Source organism: Gymnoscopelus microlampas, assembly GCF_963454915.1.
Source record: "Gymnoscopelus microlampas genome assembly, chromosome: 5".
Lineage (NCBI taxonomy): Eukaryota > Metazoa > Chordata > Actinopteri > Myctophiformes > Myctophidae > Gymnoscopelus > Gymnoscopelus microlampas.
This window is the reverse complement of record NC_139942.1, coordinates 53,007,997-53,031,184: the sequence shown is the minus strand read 5'-3', so window position 1 is coordinate 53,031,184 and position 23,188 is coordinate 53,007,997. Positions and strand designations below refer to the sequence as shown.

General features: G+C 41.1%; 1 protein-coding gene across 3 annotated transcripts; it reads right to left on the bottom strand.

Moving 5' to 3' along the window:
* Positions 1 to 251: 251 nt before the first annotated feature.
* acot11a (acyl-CoA thioesterase 11a) lies at positions 252 to 21,449 on the bottom strand. 3 transcript variants are annotated; one of them, XM_084056593.1, is made up of 17 exons: positions 21,329 to 21,449; positions 18,175 to 18,378; positions 16,603 to 16,672; positions 15,979 to 16,039; positions 13,884 to 13,988; positions 11,343 to 11,481; positions 9,710 to 9,801; positions 9,349 to 9,413; positions 8,754 to 8,873; positions 7,881 to 8,019; positions 6,877 to 6,932; positions 6,571 to 6,637; positions 4,187 to 4,270; positions 3,543 to 3,676; positions 2,969 to 3,136; positions 1,528 to 1,654; positions 252 to 712 (listed from the first exon to the last, which is right to left on the bottom strand). In XM_084056593.1, the coding sequence occupies exons 2-17, from the start codon at positions 18,368 to 18,370 to the stop codon at positions 458 to 460; spliced, it is 1,878 nt and encodes a 625-aa protein (XP_083912719.1). In that variant the 5' UTR covers positions 18,371 to 18,378; positions 21,329 to 21,449; the 3' UTR covers positions 252 to 457. The 3 variants fall into 3 exon arrangements, with proteins under 3 accessions (XP_083912719.1, XP_083912717.1, XP_083912718.1); XM_084056591.1 differs by lacking the exon at positions 21,329 to 21,449 and adding an exon at positions 20,533 to 20,636; XM_084056592.1 differs by lacking the exon at positions 21,329 to 21,449 and adding an exon at positions 20,533 to 20,636 and having other exon boundaries at positions 9,349 to 9,410.
* Between the last annotated feature and the right edge of the window lie 1,739 nt (positions 21,450 to 23,188).

Genomic DNA, 23,188 nt, shown 5'->3' with positions numbered 1-23,188 from the left:
ATGCAGCAATTTGTTTATGAGTTACATCATGGCAAGGTAACTTACACAACCCAAACCTCTCCCGAAGTGTTCTTTCCCTTTAATGTGGTTAAGATCACCAGTCAGTATGTAAACATGTTTATACTAGCTACCCTAGATCGTTAGTTACATTCTAAATTTACTCCCGAAAACATTAATGCCCTCTTTCAGTTATCATTGGGAAAAAAATAACTGCTTCCCTCACCTATCGTTGCTGTTTTTCATTTTTTTAATTATTTTTTATTTTATTTAGGTATTAAAATTCCTTAAATTGTCACTTTACTGTCATCTGGGGACCCCACTAAAATCATATGGGGACCCCCTGGGGGTCCTGCTTGACCCACAGGTTGAGAACCACTGCTTTAGAACATTGCACCACAGTGGGACAGAGTAAAAAAAGACAACAAAAAAAAACGCACGCAAAAAAACCCTCAACAAGCTACAGCTGCGTACTGTGCAGGGCGGCTGCCAGACAGTCAGACAGGTTACCGGACGTGAGCCTATCATCATCCAGATACTCCTCTTCTTCTGTTGTTGTTGGTGGGGGTTCTTGGGGCGGTGGGGGCTGCAGTCTGCTCTGGGCCAGGTACTGGCTGCACGCACAGAAGTTGTGGTAGAAGGTGGAGGAGAGACCGGCGATGTCCGTGGAGATGTAGGGGAGAACCTCGGGAGACGCCTGGTTGTAGTAACTGATCTGGAATCAGTAGTAGGACGTTTAGGTATGGGTCACGTGATTCTGATGAACACCATATTAATACAACACCTTGGGCTTTAGCCTAGAATGCTTTAACGAGTTTAACCCATTGAGGCCTGAGGTTCCGATTCTGCAAAATGTCTTCTAAATCCTACCTAACGGTTTTCTGAAAAACGTATGTTTCTATATCAGTGGTTCTCAAACTTTTTCACGTCAAGGACCCCCAAAATGATATGTATTTGACTGCGGACCCTCATCTCAAAATATTTTGTTCCAGGGACCCCCAGGAGCAAAAGCTTCAGTTACAAATGTTTGCTGTAAAAATATATATATTCAAAGATTTTCACAAATTCACAATTTTTGAATAGCCAAAGTGTAAAATAATGCTTTTCTAGCTCAAATCAAGAAGTGACACAGATGCGTTCCAGGTCTTAATGGCTTAATACAACACCTTGGGCTTTAGCCTATAATGCTTTAAATGCAATTCCCTGGTTTGATTTAGTGGGGAAAAAAGCAGCTTGTACATCTATTGTTTATTATTTCTTGCCTATAATGGCATGATTTAAATAGGAACACCAGGTTTAAAGTGGTTAAAACAAACATTTGCTTCAGGAGTGTTCCTTCTAAAGCCTAATGTATACGTACCGTAGTTACGCACCGGTGTCTCGCACCAAAAATAGCCGATCTGGAAGCTCACAACGCTTGTGAGCTTGTAGATCTGCTATTTTTGTGTGCAACTATAAAGTATAAATCAGGCCTAACCCTTCATTCCAGGACCCCACTACTACTACTAATGCACCAAGAGTAAATCTTACCAGTGAAGTATTGTTACTGGTTTCCAGTATAGTGAAGCCTGCACACACACACTCTCCTCTGTTGTACTCGTCAGTGGGGGGGTGGGTGGGCAGGGACACGGAGCGCAGTGCAATCACGTATGGGTCCCTGTGAAGGACAAATCACATCAACAGGTCACAACAGTGCTGTGGATACAGAACATGTGTAATAATGACTGGGCCTGCATGGGGAAAATCTGGTTAGACTTGAGTTGTTGTTTTTTTGCTTCATGGAATCTGACGTTTTATTGGATCTCGTACAGTGTTGAAATCTGTTATCTTTATCTGGGACGTGACGTCCATAGCATATCATGTGTACAGTATACATCTGCCGCTATGCTGACACACCTTTATGTCTTACCTCCTCAGGCAATAGAGGCTATGCGTGTGACATCATCATACCCGGAAGTTATGCCGGAACGCCTACTGAGTGGCAAAAAAATACTTTCTGGCCTTGACAGCCCATACATCCAAACAGAAAAGTGAAGTCCTGTCTGATTGTATTAAACAACAGTAAACTCACCAACATGGCAGCTGTACGCAAAGCTTGAAAACCTTTCAATATGCAAAGTTTTTGTTTCATAAAAATCCACCATAGACATGTTATGAGCTACTTTCTGTCAATAAAGTCATAAAAGTGTCAGAGTTTGGAAGGGCTTGTTTTAATTAACGCAGCGTCGTGCTGCCTCCTGCATTATGTGCAATTTAGAAACAGGTGGTACGCAGGACCGTTGAGTGATTTCCAACAAGCTCTTCCAAACTCTGCACTCCGAGATGAGGTCCCACTGTTGCGGGTGCCAGTACTGCTCCCGATTTGGCTACAATGGGAAATCATGGCACAGGCTGACTAAATAAGCGATTTAAACGTTTTTTTTTCCCGACCCCGTCCTAAAAAGTTTACTTTCCGGAGGGAGAGCTTCCAAATGGGGGGCTACTCAGGTACTTACGGCACCTTATGTCTTACCTCAGTTACTTATCATACTGGATAGATATCCGGTACCATGTGTAAATATGTTGATAATTTTCTATTGATCTCTCTTCCCTTTTTAGCGGTGCCAACCGCTCTATATCTGACTTTGTCCGTGTGTCCGTATGTCCGTCCGTCCGTATGTCCGTCCGTATGTTTGAGCACGGCTGATTGGTCAAGCTTCACGTGACACGTGACAATATGTTGTCACGTGTCACGTGACAACATATTGTTGCTGATTGCAACACAAGGATGCAACCAGTTACACTTTCAAAGGCACCACTCTCTTCACACTGGGTGTGATTTTTATTAATCTCCCCTAAAAACCAATACAGTGTTGCTATCAGCAAGGGGAATGGTTTGTAAAAAGCTCACAGAAATGACATAGGTACATTATATTATTTGCACACTAGATTGCAATATTGACTGTAGACAAGATAACATGTTTGCACTGACCCGGCACCACACGGTCGCCTCTTGGAAGCCAATAAGATGAAGTCTTGGAGAATCCCTGGTCCATGATTGGCGGACACCGGAGACCCACTCACCGCGCACGTCACCGATGCCGTCACTACGCGATACAGGAAGTTGTCATCGTCCACCCGGCGAATCAGCTCACACTTCCTGGTCAGGGAATTCACAGGACAGTGAAAGTAAAGACTGTATTAAAACATAAGGCAAGATAGGGCCCCTAATGTGTTATTTGTGAGACAGTGTGAAAGCACCACTGACGTCACGTATTTTTCTTTTGTGTCCTCCGTTGTTGAAGCTTGAAGAGTTTCTTGAACATAAGCAAGCAACTAGCGCCTACGACTACGTCATGATGACGTTGTTATACGTCGTTACCACAGCAACCAAAGGAGATCGGGTCGTGCAGGGCGGCTCTGGGTTGACGTTGTTTAAATCAGTCTGAACACAGATCCGATCTGATCACTTGCAAATAACAGTGTGAACAGTCGGTACAACAGATCGCATTTGAGAAATGAATGGCTTAACAGTCTAAACAGTATCACTATCTGTAAGGCCTTACAGATAGTGTTTGTCCCAGGTGGGTCTGTTCTGCTGCTCGGCCAGCAGTCTGAAGGCCGTCTTGGCAGGAACATCCACCTCCGCCTGCACTTTGATGCTCAACACTGACTTCTGCTCCATGGTGTAAAGATGAACCTAACAAAAAGAGAACCACATTATCAGTCACACACACACACACACCACACCACAGTCACACACACCACACCTACAGCGGAATAAAACCATGCAACAGAATACAGCAGAACAGGACAATGGTTACTTATGCTGCGTTCACACGGGCGGATACAAAGACACACATCATATTTGTCGCTCTGTCGCTTTGTATCTGTGTCGCTCAACACGGTTGTTGACGTCATCAAGCGTGTGTCCGTCATCGGAGCTACAGTTGTAGTTTTGCATCTTTGTATCTGGAAGTTGAACCCAGCTCAACTTCAATTTGTATCTTTGTATCTTTTGTAGCAGATCTAAAATCGTCGGATGTTGCTTTGTATGTCCATGTCGCTCGCTCCCATTGAAAATGAATGCTAGCCTGTATCTTTATATCTGCCCATGTGAACGCAGCATTATCCTTGGTTTAAAATAGGCCATCCCAGTTGAATAGACTGGATTATACTGTTAGTAGAAAAGAAGGACGACATCTGATACCTTGTCTTTCTCTGAGCTGAGGATCCAGTTATTTCTAGCAGCCAGCATGGTCAGTGCCGAGACATTGTTGAAGCTGAGATACAACTATAGATCACATGCAAGCAAACACAATGGACATACATTATCAAAACAAATCATTATACACCAGCAGAGTAAAAGGAAATTAAAAATAAGAACTGCATTTAATTGCATTTTAATTACCAAAGCAAACCAAAAGATCACCTACTGTCATCATACTTCATTCAATTTATTTTTAAAGATCATGTTTCTGAATAGATTTATGTTGGCAGGTGATTCCACGATGATTTTCTTTTGTTTTCCATTCTCTGAAGACAATATACAAGTATACTGTGTGTATATATATATATATATATATATATATATATATTATATTTTTGTTACTTTCAACCATGACCGGCAAGAATGCAAAAGTCAACTCAGTCTTACACAGCATTTGAGTGCCAATCTAGAAGCAATATTCTGTCAAACCTGCAGTTTCATACAGTCAGTTCCACTTTTTCAAAGTAGAACACCAGATGGCAGGACGATAATGGAGATGACACACAGTACCAGTATGACCTGCTTTTGTTATAAAAGATGGTAATGAGGGCAAATTTGTATGGTTATATATGACTATGGGTCGGGAGTAAATATCTGTAAATATCTGTTTTTAATCTTTTGTTTTCAAAACATTCAAAACAAGTTTAAACAAAAAACGTTTATAAATTAAAAACAATTCCAACATTTTTCCGAAGTAGCCCATTTCATAAATAAAATAATTCCAATAATTTCCATAAGTTAATAAAAAAAAGTTTAAGAACCAGTGAAAATAGCAGATCCACGCGTTGTGAGCTTGTAGATCTGCTATTTCACAAGTTTGGGTCCTGAGCAAACGCCTAATTTCTCTTTTGGGTCTTCAGCTAAAAAGTGTGGGAACCTCTGGTCTAACCGTTGGATATAATAACACAAACACTGTATTTCACAACACATAACGACTACTTTATGTGTCAATGGTTCAGTCTGAGGTTTACTGCCCCGTTTGTCCTCAAGTCACTAACCTAGTAACCTTGCAGTCATAAATAATGTTGGCTGATAGTACTTGGTACAGTAGGTAGGAATGAATGAATGAATGAATGAGTATATGAAGGTTGGTTAATGGTTGTAAGGCTTTTATTATCATGTTGAAGGTCATTGTAACTTCTACTCTGACTTTTGTGTGCTTTTAAGTTGCTTGATTTAATATTTAGATATAAAACGTGGCCGCTCGCCTCTTAACAGGGGCACGGAAATATGATCACATCTCCCCTATTCTTGCCTCCCTACACTGGCTCCCTGTTCGTTACAGGATTCAGTTTAAGACTTTAATGTTTGTCTTTAAGTCTTTAAATGGGCTGGCACCATTATACATATCCGAACTTCTACCTCCCAATAACGCTACAAGGGTCTTGAGGTCTACTGACCAGTTACTCCTTAAGGTCCCGGCAACAAAGTCGAAAACACGGGGAGAGGGATCATTTTCCTCCATAGCGCCCACATTGTGGAACAAACTGCCACCCCATGTTAGAGCGTCTCAAACCCTGCCTGTGTTTAAATCACGTTTGAAAACTCACTTGTTCTCCTTGGCGATTGAAAATTCAGATTGAGAAGCTGCTGCTTCCCCCAGGCATTGTGTCAATCGTTGTCTTGCTCATTGTGTGTGCTCTCTTGTTTATTTTAGTATTTTACTGAGTGTACAGCACTTTGGTTCAACACTGTTGTTTTTAAATGTGCTCTATAAATAAAGTGGATTGGATTGGATATATTATATTAATTTGAATCAGAAACACCACACTTCTACAGTATATGAACCCATTGAAATTCAAACTCCCATTTTAACCGTATTAAGGCTGATTGTAAACACGTCCCTGGTTCCGGTGACTGATACAAATCCATCTAATGGGTGAGGAAGCCGTGTTTTTTTCTATTACTTTTTACATTTTAGTTTTTATTCTATTTTATTGTTTTCATTTTCAAAAGAAAGAAAGAAAGAAAGGCTTAGGAAAATATCAGTCACCAGAACCAGGGAGGGACATGCATTTACAATGAGTCTAACATGGTTAAAACGGAGTTTGAAGTTACACTGGGTTTATATAGGATAAAATGAATAACTATCTAAATATTGATGTTAATAGGACCCCAAATGTGTTTTGAAGTGAAATACCAAGTAAATACACTACGTTGGTTATAGTGTTATATTTTAATGTCTCTGTTGGTTAGACTTGATGAACACATGCTAAACTAGTCTAGCCTCTTGTACACAGATGATGACCAACAGTCCAAACATCATTTTGGTCTCCACTAGACCACTGCCATTACCTTAAATAACGCATAGATCTGAACCCCACCTGGTTTCCAAGATCCCAAGGCACAGACAGTGGAACCTCTGTCTGTTTGCGGGAAATGATGTACTTCCTGAAACAACAAAATGTATAGTATGTTTAATATAAGGGCTATGGATAGACCATTTTTATGGGCTATTTTTTGTTGTTGTTGCAATTTTGAAGTGAAAGTGGTCACGTGTGTCTGTGGGTATTTATTTTATACATATCTAACCAATAAAAAGTTTCATGGTTCTTTTTTTTTAATTTCCTGAAAAGTAACAGTTCTGGACATACAAGGTTGACGTCATGAGAGAGTATGTGTCTGTGTACCTGTCCAGTCTGATCTTCTTCCTGGCTATGGCCTCGTGAAACCTCCTGCTGCCTTCCTACAACACACACAGAGAGAGAGAGATTGAGGCCACGTTTGGACGACAGCGGTCTCTAGAGGTCCCGTTGCGTTCTCTTTTTATTCTGCGTTTTCAACGTTTTCAGGCCAAGGACCCCCTAGCTGAGAGAGAGATGAAGCATGGACCCCCTCTATATTGTATAAAATTGTGTTTCAGATAAACTTTTGCTGCTCTTTTTTTCCCTCCACACCTATAACTCTTTGCCAAAAATAGCAGATCTACAAGCCTTGGATGTTTCATGAACACGCCCTCTGGAGCATAAGGTTTTATCAGGCCGGCAATTTTCAATACAAAGCAATAGATTATGATTTAAGAATGCGAGTGGTTACAAACAGTAATGACAAAGGCTGAATAGGCTTATCAGTTTTAATAGCCGTATTAACGGTGAACATTCCTGCAATTGTGCCCTACTCCACAAACACGCTCATTCATTGCAGAATATTATGAACTTGGCAGTGAGGACAGAAACTCACTTTAAAACAGAATGTTCACTTATCTGTCAAACCCCTTTTGTTTTGACTGGGGTGTATATGACAACCTTTTTTGACCAACACCTGCAAGACTGCATGCCCGCTACTCAGTGTTGATTTTGACAGCAAATTTTGATTTAGTTTTAGTCATAGTCTTTTGAATCAAATTCCATTTAGTTTTAGTCATATTTTAGTCACCTGAAATGTTTTAGTTTTACTCGACTAAATATCATAAGATTATAGTCGACTAAATCTACAGTTGATTTAGTCGACTATAATGTATTGTGGCAGTGCCTTGATGGCGTCGATCGTAATGGTTGATTTTACACTTGGTTGCATGATGAAAATAGCAGATCTACAAGCTGACAACGTGTCGCAGCGCGTGGCAACGGTAAATACAGTCCATGACGTTGACATTGGTGTCGCAACGCTGTTACATTCACAAAGTTTGACTCACTAGGGGTTCAGGTCGTATCCGTGGTAATGTGCACGGCTTCCCGTGCACGTCGAGCACCTCGAACGTCATGAAGGCGGAGTTTATGTGTCTGTTAGGCTCCTCCCCCTGGTAGGCCTCTGTGCGCACGCCCACCTCCATACTGCAACACAACACACACACACACACACACAAATTAACATATATTCCATGTAACAAAGTTGAATACGTCTGGTACAATTAGGGCTGTCACGATTACAAAATGTAAGTTTGTCACTCAAATAATGGCGATTATTTGATGAGCGACAGCGGTTCCGGTAGGAGACACAAAGAGTCTCCTTTGCATCTCCTACCGGAACCACTGCCTACCGGTCCACTGGTAATGAATTCAAGTCTCCATGGGGTGACTAATCCATAGAAAAAAAGTCATTTTGGGGGTGAACTATAAGTGCCATTCACACTGAGCACTATAACTATAAAAATATAGTTTAAAAATCACACCCAGTGTGAAGTGGGCGGTGTGCACATGTGTCATGTGTTTCGCTAGCCAATCACAGTCCTGAATTTGCAAAGTCAGCCAATCACATTACAGCTAGTGGTGATGACACTAGCTGTAATGTGATTGGCTGACTTTGCAAAAGTATAGATTTGCATTGACTGTGGAAGGGTTAGCGTTGTAGACTTCGTTGTAGACTATTGGCCAATCACGGTGCAGGATTGGTCAGTGTCCAAACCTCACTTATAGGGGGCGGTTACACCGCCCCAAAAAAGTCAAAGAGGATGGCAGAGTTCACACCAACTATACAAAAAGATACAATGGTGAACGATATCCTTATAGTGCTCAGTGTTAAAGTCACTTTGGTCTTTGTGTCCATATGTGTTTGAAAGCGTCTCCACCTGTTCTTGAAGGCATTGTTGACGATGGCCCTCAGCACCAGCCTGTCTCCCACCAGAGAGGGTCCTCTGAACGTGAACATGTCTATGGACCTGAGCGTGGGGTGAGCCTGACAGAGACGACTACACAGAGAGAGAGAGAGAGAGAGAGAGAGAGACACAGACAGACAGACAGACAGACAGACAGACAGTCTTAAGGGGCAAACACTTTGAGATAAGACAGTAAATGCTTCGGCAGCAAAACACAGGCGTGTATGTGTGTGTTAGTGCCTCAACCCGCCCCGCGAACCCATTTATAAATCTATGGCTCAACCCGCCCCGCGAACCGTGGTAAAAAAAGAAAATCGGTAAAATCATGAAGGAAAATAATGTTCAAGTATACACCCCAAGTGTATTCAAACTGTTTTATTGTTATTATTCTTATTCTTATTAGGAATAAAGACAAAACAAGAGCATGTGATTTTTATTTTTTTTTGCGTGTGAGAGCGGCTGACCCGCTCACCCGCAGCCCGCATAATTTCCTCTGAAATCCTGACTCGACCCACCCGCGCCGCGGGTTGACCCGCTCATCACTAGTGTGTGTGTATTTGTGTTATACCTAGCAGCGATGGTCGCCACATTCACCATCCAGGCCATGATCTGTCCTCCAAATGTATTCTTCTGCTTTGTAGGGGACACAGAGAGAGAGAGAGAGAGAGAGACAGCATGAATAGCAGATCTACAAGCTATTTAAAAAAAAATCTTGAACAAATGTGAATTATTTTCGAATATTTCTGAATCATTTTAACAACATAAATCTTGTTATACATATTTTCAGATGGGGGGGTGGGGGTCCGTGGCCAAACACATAATCCATTTGGGGGTCCTTGACATGACAAAGTTTGAGAAGCACTGCAGTAGGTAAAGAGGTACAGACAGACAGACAGACAGACAGACAGGCAGACAGACAGACAGGTTACCTGGTGGTTGGCGTGGGGGGGCAGCACCAGTTCAACACTCTCTACTTTAGTCTTCTCTGCTGCCACCGCATTCTCCGACACAGGGCTGGTGGCTAGTGGGCACACGCACGCACGCACACACACACACACACACACACACACACACACACAACCACACACGCACGCACAGGATTGAATGCAACGTAGATCTCAGACTTCAAGTGGCGAGCCCATTCATTTTAACCCTGCAAGTGTACAAATGTAACCAGATGGACCCTTACTGGTTACATGTGTGCACCTGCAGAGTTACAAATTAAAAATGTAGGGTAAGTGATATATTTTTGGGTTAAAGCAAAACATTTTGTTAAAAGGGTTCAAGCTCTAGAATGTGATACTAATCGTTGCAGTGTGTTATTCAATCTCCTGGAGAACTCTGTAACTGCCTGACTCACCTATAGTCTGAGTATATATTTTCTTGTATTATCAGGTTGCTTAGCTGTACTTTTGCTTGCTTCAGAGTATCAGAGTAATCAGAGAGTATCAGTGCTGTATATATAGTTAGTGTGTTTAAAAGTAATTTGTTTAAAAAGCATTAGAGCTATATTGTGAGGTGTCATCAGATTGCCCTATCAGAGGGAGTTTCACCTGAACCAGCCAAATAGCCTTCTTGATAGTAGGGGAGGGGCCTCCAGATTCTCAAAGTGTATTTAAAGTCTGTTCAGCCAAAGTTTCTTCAGTGTGTTATTCAATCTCCTGGAGGAACTCTGTAACTGCCTGACTCACCTATAGTCTGAGTATATCTTTTCTTGTATTATCAGGTTGCTTAGCTGTACTTTGTCAACTTAACTTTAGGAATCAACTGCACTTTAGGAACACGCCAGAAAAAACGCAACCACCAATATTTACATCCAACTTTACAGGAAAAACAAGCCCAAATTTGCTCTTAATAAGCAGACAGGGGGGCACGGTGGCGCCGTCGGTAGCGCTGTCGCCTCACAGCTACAAGGTCCTGGGTTCGATTCCCACAGGGGAATCGAACCCAGGGGGCGTGTTCTCTACTCCGCGTCATCAGTGCCCATACCCTAGGTGGGGTTGGCGAAAGGGCCTCTCTGTGTAGAGTTTGCATTTTCTCCCCGTGTTCCCTAGGGTAGGTACCCTCACAAAAACATGCAGTAATCCTGGTCACTATACTGCCAGCCGGGGCGCCTGATGGAGGGGAAAGGAACTGGTTGGAATAACGTGTTCCTTCCACGCGCTACGTCCAACCAGGGAAACTCTCCCCTGTCAGGTGACAAGAAGGTCAGTTGGCTCTCATGCATTGAAGGAGGCATGAGCTCGGCCCTGGGCTCCCAAGGTTGGCAGAGGTAGTGTAGTGCCCAGGATTACATAGACAATTGGCACTGGGTGTAAAAAAATGACAAAATCGTGGGATAAAAATAAGCAGACATGGCAACACTGATTTGAATGTGTTCTGCCACAACCTCTGTCCACAGCCGGGGCGTCAACCTTCACCCTCTCTACGTTGAGTCACTCTGACCACAGAGAGCTCGTTGCTCAATCCGTCACCTTCCTGCAGACACCCGTTCATTTCCTGGTTGTGATTTCGTCATAATGAACACCACACATTTCTTTAGTAAAACTGTCCTTCCTTTACCCTGCAGGACGGCCGTCCTATCAGAGAGCAGGTCCTTGATGATGTCATTGTGTACCATCCGCATCCTCCGCCTCTCGGTCGACACGTTGTATTCCACCTGTTCCTGCTGAGTGTGAGGGCTGATGGGCTTCAGCTGGACCTACACACAAACACACACACACACACACACACACACACACACACACGCGCGCGCTTCAATAATAACTACTTAATCACTTCAGCCCTATATACTTTGTTGTATGACAAAAAATACAGTAGGTGGCCAGTGACTTTGACCAGTTTCTCTTTCAAAACCTTTGCATCATGCATGCATGTCACACAAACAGAATGCGATGCGTTTTGTTGATAAAACAAGTTTGTTCATATAGAGCAGGGGTCTTCAATGTTTTCAGGCCAAGGACCCCCTAGCTGAGAGAGAGATGAAGCAGGGACCCCCTCTATATCGTATAAAATTGTGTTTCAGATTAAACTGTTTTTGTTTACTTGGTCTGCTTTTTTTCCCCCCTCTACACCAAACACCTGTGACCTCTTTGCCAAAAATAGCCGATCTACAAGCTCACAACGCCTCGCAGCGCCAGGCGTTGTGAGCTTGTAGATCTGCTATTTTTGGCTAAAGTTCTCCTCAGTAAAGGGATGCTAGGGTTCAAGTGGTTAAGGTAAAAAAAAAAATCATATCACACAAAGATTTGGCGGACCCCCTGTAGTAACTCTGAGGACCCCCTAGGGGTCCCGGACCCCTGATATAGAGTCCTATCCACAAATCCACCATTTAACTTCCACAATCCACATGATCAAAACCACTGGTGTTGTGTGCCTCATTCTGTTTGTGTGACATGCATGAAAGTGAAACTGGTCAAAATCACTGGCCACCTACTGTAGATGATCTACAACAGCGGTGTCAAACTCGCGGCCCGCGGGCGTTTTGCGGCCCACGGAAAGGTCCGTGGCGGCCCAGGAAATACTTTTAAAGATAGTAAATTGATACTACATCTAACAGACAGAGTCGCATTTTGCACTCACTTGCTGTGCGCGGCCAAGCAGCTCTCCCCCACACGCTGCTACTTGGCTGAGTACCTCTGATGGCCCTGCCATTGTCTCCCCAGCTGTGGAATGTTGTGGCTGATTGGCTCGTTAAGAGTCTATTCAACTACTAGTCGAGTAGTAATGGCTATAGGCTACTCTTTGATCCTCACACAGGAGTCAGCACAGCACGGACATGTATTCTCTCTCTCTCTCTCTCACACACACACACACACACACACACACACACACACACACACACACACACACACACACACACACACACACACACACACACACACACACACACACACACACACACACACACACACACACACAAACGTAGTGCAGTGTTATGAAAACTGAGTTTGTTCAAGCAAAGAGATGTCAGGTGTCTGGGAGCAGCAAGTGATTTAGATGAATTTTCATGCTGGCTACACCATGTAAATTTGATATTTTTGAAAATATAATAATGGTAATAGCCTAGGTAGTTTAAATGTATCAAAGCTGCTTCTTTTATTTCTCAGGAGCTTGCCCAGTGAAATCCTCATCAGTATTAATTGAACTCAGAGCGTATTTAAATTCAATCTGGGAAAGCATCTGTGTCATTTTAAGATTTATTTGGCTATTCAAAAATAGCAGATATACAAGCTCATAGTGCGGCACTATGAGCTTGTAGATCTGCTATTTTTGTAAATGTAAATAATTAAAGTAGCTAATCTTCATAAAACATTTTTTAAAGTGATATACTGTTGATAGCAGTGACTGAGATGTAGTGGAGTAGAAAGTTCTGGAAATTGGAAATACTCTAGTAAAGTAAAACTACATCAAATCTGTACTTAGGTACAGTACTTGAGTAAATGTAATTAGTTACTTTACACCACTGTTCTATAAATGTAATTATTTAACCACCCACACACATTACCAGGTATTGTTTAACTTCAAATTTAATTATTCTACTTAAAATGGTTTATAATAATAATAATAATAATAATAATAATAATAATAATAAGGGTAATTATTATTATTATTATTATTATTATTACCCTTATTATTATTATTATTGTTGTTACAAATTGCATTGTTTGTTTTCTGAGACAAGACAACAGATTGAAAAACAATGCTGTATAACTGAATGCGTGTGAGCGCGCATGTGCATCCGCAACTGGTTCCTGCCCACCTCAAGTCACCATTTGACCAATCTTGCCCGGACACCAAAATGAGTTTGACACCCCTGATCTACAAGCTCACAATGCATGGGGGGGGGGGGGGGGGGGGGTTGTGTGAGATTTGGGGACATTTTGAATATTTTCACCTACAGTATAATGGAAGTGGTTAAATGTCGCAGCATTTTCATGCATTGTTTCATGTAACAATGCATGCACAGTCACACATTCTTCACACAATGCATTCGGCCGCACACACACCACACACACCCACACACACACACACACACACACACACACACACACACACACACACACACACACACTTCAATTCAATTCAATTCAATTTTATTACCTTATTCCCAGTGGTTGTGCGGTGGGTGACAAAGGTAGCGTAGGCGTGGCAAACTCTCCAGTGTCGGTCGGTGAACAGGTCCTCACAGCTCACCACGATGCCAACCTGTGTGTGACATTATACAGTTAGTTTATTGTTGTATCCCAGTTTGTAGCAAACACGCCTAAGTTACTTATGCTATCTAAATTACATTTTAACCTTGTGGTCAACAACAAGCCTGTTACTGAGACAGAGACTAGGTTCATTGCTTGTTTACCTGGTATCCTATAGTTTCATAGTATATTATTGTTAAGACTGATGCTAGTTTCTTGCGTGACCTGTGATCTTAACACATTGACTGCCATCGGCTAATCTCAGAACGTCCATCGTAGTGCCAAGCTATTTCTTACCTTTTTTGTTTTTTTGATTCCGTCATAGGCCCCGCTAAATCCGTTTAAAATCCGCGTTCATTTGGTTCGACACAAACACGGGACCCGACCGAACAAAACGCTGAAAACCGTGCCGCGATCCGACACTGCATTCTGGAGAACGAGAGGAAAACGCTAAAATGGTGGATGCGGTGAGAAAAACAACAAGCCAGAGATAATGGCGTCCAAAGTTGACCGCTAGACAGGAAACGGAGGCGGGAGAAAAACCGGAAACAGTATTATTTCGTTTCCGGTCCGCCCCCTTCGAAACCGGAAGTGCAAAAAAAATCCGGAATCTGCACCTGCACGATTTAACATGGGAAAACACCCGCCCCGTAGGACTACGGGAACGGCAGTTAACGGTTGGATTTAACGGCCCGTAGGACTACGGGCCTGGCAGTGGATGTGTTAACCCATTAAGACCTGAGGCCGCGGACCCCCATCTCAAAATATTTAGCTCCAGGGACCCCCAGATTGAAGCAAAGATTTGAGTTACAAACGTTCACGATTTTTCAAAAATAGCAGATCTACAAGCTCGTAGCGCGGCACTCGGTGCTGCACTACGAGCTTGTAGATCTGCTATTTTTGAATAGCCAAAGAAATCTAAAATGACACAGATGCGTCCCCGGTCTTAATGGGTTAATTTACTGAGACACTACACAGTCTCTCTGCATTTCATGTACTGTATGTAGTTTACCTTGCTTACTGTAAGTCTCTCTGGATAAGAGAGTCTGCTAAATGCCTACGTTGTAAAAATTGTAATCATTAAACCTGTCTCACGGCCAATTACAAAAAGGCTACCGGTCGATGGAATCATCATATTGCATCATGGAAATAGTATTATTGTGTTATTTATTATGTTTCAAAATAACTATATATAACGTGGCAAGCACAGCATTTTCACAATGCTTCAAACGGCAAAAGGGGGGGCATGGGCATACATGACAAAGACAAAATCAGCACCATATGTATTATTAGATCGACTATGTGTAGATAGATAAAGTTGAAAAGGGATCATTCATTTACAGAGCTACACAGTCAGTAACAGCCTTGATACCAGTGACTAAAGCATATCTATTAGAAAAGGTTCCCTCTAATAGAAGGTAATTTGTCCAGGAATAGATAGTGGAGCACTTGTTTTCATGTGTATATGTTACTGTCATTTGTTTTGTATTGTAATGCGTTTTGGTTTTTTTATCAACTGTTGCTTGTGAGAGGAACCACAATGCAAATAAGTCTTTATTGCAGGGGCCTTTTCAGGCCAAGGACCCCTTAGCTGAGACAGAGATGAAGCAGGGACCCCCTCTACATATTGTATAAAATTGTGTTTCAGATTAAACCTTTTTGTTTACGTGGTCTGCTCTTTTTTCCCCTTTTATCTCTTTGCCAAAAATAGCCGATCTACAAGCTCACAACGCCTCACAGCGCGAGGCGTTGTGAGCTTGTAGATCTGCTATTTTTGGCTAAAGTTCACCTCAGAAAAGGGATGCTTGGGTTCAAGTGGTTAATGTAAAAAAAAATCCTATCACACAAAGATTTGGCGGACCCCCTGTAGTAACTCTGAGGGCCCCCTTGGGGTCCCGGACCCCCTGTTGAAGACCCCTGCTTTATTGTGTTTATCCTGGAACTGCTGTAACCCTGTGGTTTTATTGCATTTCAAATAAATCAAAATCTAACATAGATCTGACCTCCATGCTGGTGTTGAAGGCTCTGTTGACCTTTGCCTTGATATTCACCACCTGACCAACGCTGGAATATATATGAGAGAGAGACATGGAGAGAGTGAGACAGAGAGAGAGAGAGAGAGAGAGAGAGACAGACAGACAGACAGACAGACACAGAGACAGACAGTGCAGACTCAGTACATTCAGACATCTTCAGGAAACTGAGTCACATTCAGACGTACTATTAAGGAACAGTGAGTCACAATGTCTTCATGTGTCACACAGCTCTCTCACACGCAGGGCTGTCACCATCATGACATTTAGTCTGACATTGAACATTGGAACAGTAAGATAACATTTCGGCGTGTCTTTTTTAGGCTTTGTTTGTAAACAAACATTGCACAGGGCAGATAAAACAAAAATAGCTACAATACAAGTTCACGGCACGCTGTGAGCTTGAGCTATGTTTTTTTTTAATGTTTGGAGTATTTATCATATTCTTTTTAACAGGTCACTATACAGGTGAATGAAATAGATTCTGACAATTATCTCAACTAATTGCGAGTATGGAATTATGTAACGTAACGAGTGTGACAGGCCTGCACACAACACGTGTGGACACACACACACACACACCCCCCAACTGACCCGATGGTGTGCTGAAAGCAGATGTCATCCATAGAGGCCGTCACACAGGGACACCCAGCATGCCTTTCAGCTGCCAAGAGGACACACAAACACACACACACATTATTGGGATTTTTGGTAACACAAATGCACTGTAGTGTGGACAGACACACACAAACATGGACAAGACAAATAAAGACAGAACAATATGTTCCTGGCTGCACGCTGCTCTAACATTAAAGACCACCTCCCTCCTGTTCTATTCATTAACATTTTATTAAAGTGTCAAATCAGAACAAGTTGTCTCAAGACACTTTACATGTAGAGCAGAGACCCCACAGTCCCAGCCTGAGCAAGCAATTTTGTGACAGTGGCAACGAAAAACTCCCCCTTAACTGGAAGAAACGTCAGGCAGACTCAGGCTGTAGGGTGGGAGGCCATCCTCCTGTTGTGACAGTGTGACTGAGTTCTTGTTGTCCTAGTCTAGCGCTCTTTGTCTTGTCCTGTTTTTCTCATTCTTCGGTCTGCAGTCTGCACCCCGGGGCCAGTGTAACTGGATGGGGGGCCGCACACTACAAATATACCGAACCTAATGAACCTAGCCTTGACACCCTCACCACAGGGAAGTGTTTTGACATGCATCCACTCTCACTCTGTTGGATTACCTCCCTTGGTGTGGATTTGTTCCCCTATTAGTCCAGGCAAACTAGCGTTTCAAATCAAAGTCATTGTAACAGATTTTTCTTTCACCAGGCATCATTTCTATGAGGTGTCCAGAACAACATACTAAAAGGCTTAAGAGATCCTAGTTGCGGAAATATGTTTAATTGGCATCAATCCAAAATGGCCACCAATTATTCTCAAAAGCCTTATTTCATTCGACTTCCAAATATATTTATGTTTATATGGCTTTTTGACAATAATTGGCGGCCATTTTAGATTGATGCCAATTAAACATATTTCCACAACTAGCATTTCTTGGAACTTTTAGTATGTTGTTCTGGTGACTTAAAATTCTGTTACAATGACTTTGATTTTGAGGTCCAAAATCAGCCAGTTTGCCTGGGCTATATGTGGACTATACTTTCCTCTGAGGAATTTTACCCGTCAGGTTTTGCCTTTATGTAGACCTGCCTTATGTGCTGCTACCTTTCTGCACCTTATGTCTTTACCTCATATTCATACCTGCTGCTTTCTTATGCTACGTGTATCGTGTTTACCTGGGGTCTTCAACGTTTTCATAGATAGCTTCATAGACTTGTTTGACAGCACTGTCATCAATGTTTTATAAAGTCATGTTGTTTGTCTTACAGTATCACACTAACATTTGGAGGACCCCCTGTAGTAACTCTGAAGACCCCCTGTTGAAGACCCCTGATGCATACGGTATTATGTAGACATCTATCCTTTACTGTTTTTCTCCTTGCTCCACGCTGTGAGCTTGTACATCTTCTATTTTGGAACATTTTTGAAAAATCTTGAAAGTGTTTGAAAAATGTTTAATACACTTCTGGGGGTCCCAGGCACAAAACATTTTGCGGCCATATATATCAATCAAAAGGTTTGACAACTACTGAAGTACACATATAATACCAGAGAGACAGGCGGTAGAGTCGATCCATTTCAGCAGCTGTCCCACGCTGAGCTCCTGGCGGTGGTTGCTGTGACACGGCATCACCAGCTGGCTCATCTTCACCTCCGACGGGTTGGTGACTCCATCTTCCTCCTCTTCCTCCTCGTCTTCCTCCTCTCTGTCCTGACAGCCACTGCCCTGGCTTCTGAAACTCATCTCCCAGGCTGAGGGAAGGCAGAAGAACAAACACGTTTATATTGTTTTTTTGTGAGTTTATTTTAGACCTAAAAGTCTGTGTTTCCTTTTTTCCCCCTCCATGCTTTTCACCATCATCATGGCTCGTCTGAAGCTCGGAGCCTGTTGGTCTTCATATCCAGTGGAGTAAAGTAACTAAGTACATGTACTCAAGTACTGTACTTACTTCGATTATATATATTTTTTTTAAACATTAAAAAGGGATAGCTCACCCCCAAAATTACTTTTTTTCTATCGATTATTCATCCCATGGAGACTTGAATGAATGGATAGTTTTTTGTTTTTGTCTCATTCCTTAGCCAATAATTTGATGACCAACGGACCGGTAGGCAGCGGTTCCGGTAGGAGACACAAAGGAGACTCTTTGTGTCTCCTACCGGAACCGCTGCCGGTCATCAAATTATTGTCTTAGGAATATGACAAAAACTAAAAAATATCCATTCATTCATGTCTCCGTGGGATGACACAATACATTTTGGGGTGAACAACTAGCCCTGTAACGCCCAAGTCCAATACTTGGGTGTACTATTAAGTGTAGTGTCAAGAGTCCTATACTTTTGGCACTATACTGGTTGCCGAGGAAGTTCAGACGTGTGCTCCATACAAACTGATGTCCACAAGTGTCCGTTGAGTTCATGAACAATGATATTTATTCTTAGTAGTCGTGCCAATCACTTTAGCTTACAATACATGAATACAACTCAAAACGCACACACAGACCTCCAGCTCTCATGAGACACAGGTTTGCCTCTGCCACTGGCAACACTTGAGGCAGATTACAGACCTTGTTAAATACCTACACAACTTGACCTTGACCAAGCCCTCCAGTGACATCATCAATTAAGAAACAATCATGCAAATGGCTCAAATGGCTCTTACAAGCCCTTTAACCACTTCAGCCCTGTACTTTGGCTATTCGAAAATAGCAGATCTACAAGCTCACAACACGTCGCTTTGCGACGTGTTGTGAGCTTGTAGATCTGCTATTTTAGTTACTTATTACTTTCATGTATATTTTGATGCCAAAACTGTTTATACTAAAGTAAATCTTGAATACCAGACTTTAAATTGTAACAGAAGTATTTCTACATTGCAGTATTGATAATTGTACTTAAGTAAAGTTGACTGACAACTTTAACTGCAAACAAGAACTAGCCTTGACAAGAAAGACACCCTAAACTGGATTGTCATGTTTATGTTTCAATCAGACAGTTTGGACCGTTGTGAGAGTATGTAATTATCTCCAAACAAACTCTCAGGCACTCTTTAAGAAGGAGCTTTCTGGAGCTTCTGCACTCATTCAAATAGAATGTGACTTTCTATGCAATTACCTGGCACAGATGTTTTGCTTTGATTATCCACTGCATTAATAAAACATGCATTAAGCCCCACACTCCACATTCTCTCATCGCAGTACACAAATTAGAACATTGATTTTATTTGTACTTTACTTGAATATTTCCAATTTCCAATACTTTTACTTCTACTCCACTACATCTCAGAGGCAAATATTGTACTTTAACTCCACTACAATTATTTGAAAACTTTAGTTACTAGTTATTTTTCAGATATAAATGATTATATTATAAAACATACATTTACCAATTTAGCCCTATTTTATACCTAGGCTATTTGAAAATAGCCGATCTACAAGCTCACAATGCATCGCATCGCGACGCGTTGTGAGCTTGTAGATCTGTTGCTTTGCTTTGCTTTGCTATTTTCAAATATTTAGTACTTTTACTTTTGATACTTTAAGTACATTTTGATGCCAATACTTTTGTACTTTTAGTCAAGTAAATTTTGTATACATTTTGTGAGTATTTTTATATTGCAGTATTGGTACTTTTACTTAAGTAAAGAATTTGAGTACTTTTTCCACCACTGCTAAGCTCCACATTCCACATTCTCTCATCGCAGTACACAAATTAGAACATTGATGTTGGCTTATTTTTTTCCTTCTTATTATTTGTTGTAAAAGAACATGAGATAACTTTTGATCTATTTTCTCCCACCATCACCAAACAGGTTTTTGGATGCCAGTTAGTTCAGATTATGAGCCAAGAAGAGTCACTCAGCTACTGTGCGCCAGTGATTGCAACACAACACAACACAACACCTACCTCTGGTTGTTTTCAGAACTTTCAGATCGCGTTTCACGTTGTCAGGAGCATCAGGGCTTAGAAAGTCCATGTTTTACACGAAAATTACAGTAGCATAAACTCCTTCCTTTCCTTTAGTTTACAAACACCATCTATTTAAAAATGATCTCAAGCCAACAAACTGAAAGAATGCAGACTGGGTTCTGCAGCCAGAGCTCACCCACAATGTTTAGTCAACAAAAACCTAAACTTAGCCTTTCGAGGAACTTTTGAACAACAACAACACAGCTAACAAACAATCCACTGCACACTGTGTGGTTTAACTGCACACTGTGTAGTTGTGTAGTAGTTCAACCGAGGACGATCAACACATGAAAACAATGCGAGAGAGAGAGAGAGAGAGAGAGAGAGAGAGAGAGAGGAGAGTGATAAAATCCCTATCTATTATAGATAACCTATTTTATGTCTAACACCCTGCCCCCCTGTACCTGTCTGTCTGTCTGTCTGTCTGCCTGCCTGTCTGTCTGTCTGTCTGCCTGTCTGTCTGTGTCACTATAAAAGCTTGGAGATCGAGGCTAGTGGGACGGACAATCAATAAATCAATCAATCAATCAATCGATCGATCGATCAATCAGCTTGCAAGTAGGCTCAGCTACACATTAAAACGGTGATAAATAGATAATAATCTGTACTACTACTATGACAACTTTTCAGGTCGTTGCCAGTGGACTAGGATGCAGCAGATTGGTTTTAAACGGAGTTTAATCTTTACATACAGATGCCAAAAGTGTACAATACCAACAGATGAGGCAGTTACCTCTGTAGTTATGGCTGTTTTCTTGTAGATTATGAAGTGTAAAGCGTTGAACTCCAGCCTACTGGACCGTGTGAACTACAGTACTGTGTCTGTGTCACCATTCATGATTACCTCACTGACTACTCTACTCTACAGGCGTGCTTTGACTGTTGTTCCCCCGTGTCACCGCTGGGGGGCGCTTGTGTTGTGTGGGTTGATTCACTGTTGCCAGAGTTTGCGAGAGAAATGAGCAATGAAAACAAGCCCAAAAGAAGCAACTAGGCCACTTTTTAATTGTTTTATTATCTATATCTTATTTTTTATCTATTTTTCTTGACTTTTATGCAATGTAGCACTTTATGTCAAATATAAAGTGCGTTACACTTATTATTATTATTATTATTATTATTATTATTATTATTATTATTATTATTATTATTATTATTATTATTATTATAATTATTATTATTATTATTACCCTTATTATTATTATTATTATTATTATTATTATTATCACTCTAAACCTATATAAGTATCAAGCTATACAACATGTCACTTGTAGATCTGCTATTTTCAAACCATGTTTTGTTTTTGTTTGTTTTTTTATGTGAAAAAAATATAAAACATTTTACAACTCAAACATGTTTCGACAAATACATATTAATCTGGGGGTCCTTAAAATGAAAATATTTGTGGACCACTGGTTTAAACAACATTTAGGAAACAAGCCCAAATAAGCAACTACACAATATTTACAAGCAACTTAACAGAAAAAACAGCCCAAAGTCGCTTATAATAAGCAGGCATGGCAACGCTTGGTTTGGTTTAATTATTTCCGGATTCATCGTGTTTCACCGCTTTTGGTGACCTGTTGAAGTCTGTGCCTAAAGAGGGCGCGCTTAGACTGTTTTTTAGCAGATTACTGGTCATTTGACTGGTCTGAGGTGCGTCTTTGATTTATTGATTGAATACTTTATTTAGAAGATTTGCTGAGGAAAAGCACATGGATGTACAGTTTAGAAGAAGAACTGGCCACATTCAATGTTTTTACATTTTAAAATAAATGTCTGTAATCACATATATATGTGATTTAAACCCCATTTTATATTTAAACCCCATTTCTAATCAACCAATAACACAGTGCATTGTCATGTCAGCATTCAGTGTAGCTAGTAGCTACAATACTATATTTACATTTATATTCAGCAGTGGTGTAATTAAAGTAACTAAGTGCATTTACTCAAGTACTGTACTTAAGTACAATTTTGAGGTATTTGGAGTATTTTAAATTTCTACTTCTACTCCACTACATCTCAGAGGCAAATATTGTACTTTTACTCCACTACAATTATTTGAACACTTTAGTCACTAGTAACTTTGAGGATAAAAAATATTATGTTATAAAACATACATTAACTACTTCAGCACTATTGTATACATAAGCCATTTGAACATAGCCGATCTACAAGATCTGCTATTTTCAAACATTTTAGTACTTTTACTTTTGATACCTTAAGTATATTTTGATGCCAACGCTTTTGTACTTTTAGTATTTGTTCAAGACTGGAGAATCACAAGAGGGGTTTCTCTGTCACAGCAGCGAAATGTTGGTGTGACATGGGCCAAGTATTTTTAACACAGGCCTTTTACTTTTACTTAAGTAAAATATGTCAGTACTTATTCTAACACTGATATTCAGATGCATGCTCCATGACGTTTCCTAAAACACAATAGGCCCAACAGACAGACAGACAGACAGACAGACAGACAGACAGACAGACAGACACAATTTCACAGCTCATTACATTACATTACATTACATTACAGTCATTTAGCAGACGCTTTTATCCAAAGTGACTTACAATAAGTGCATTCAACATA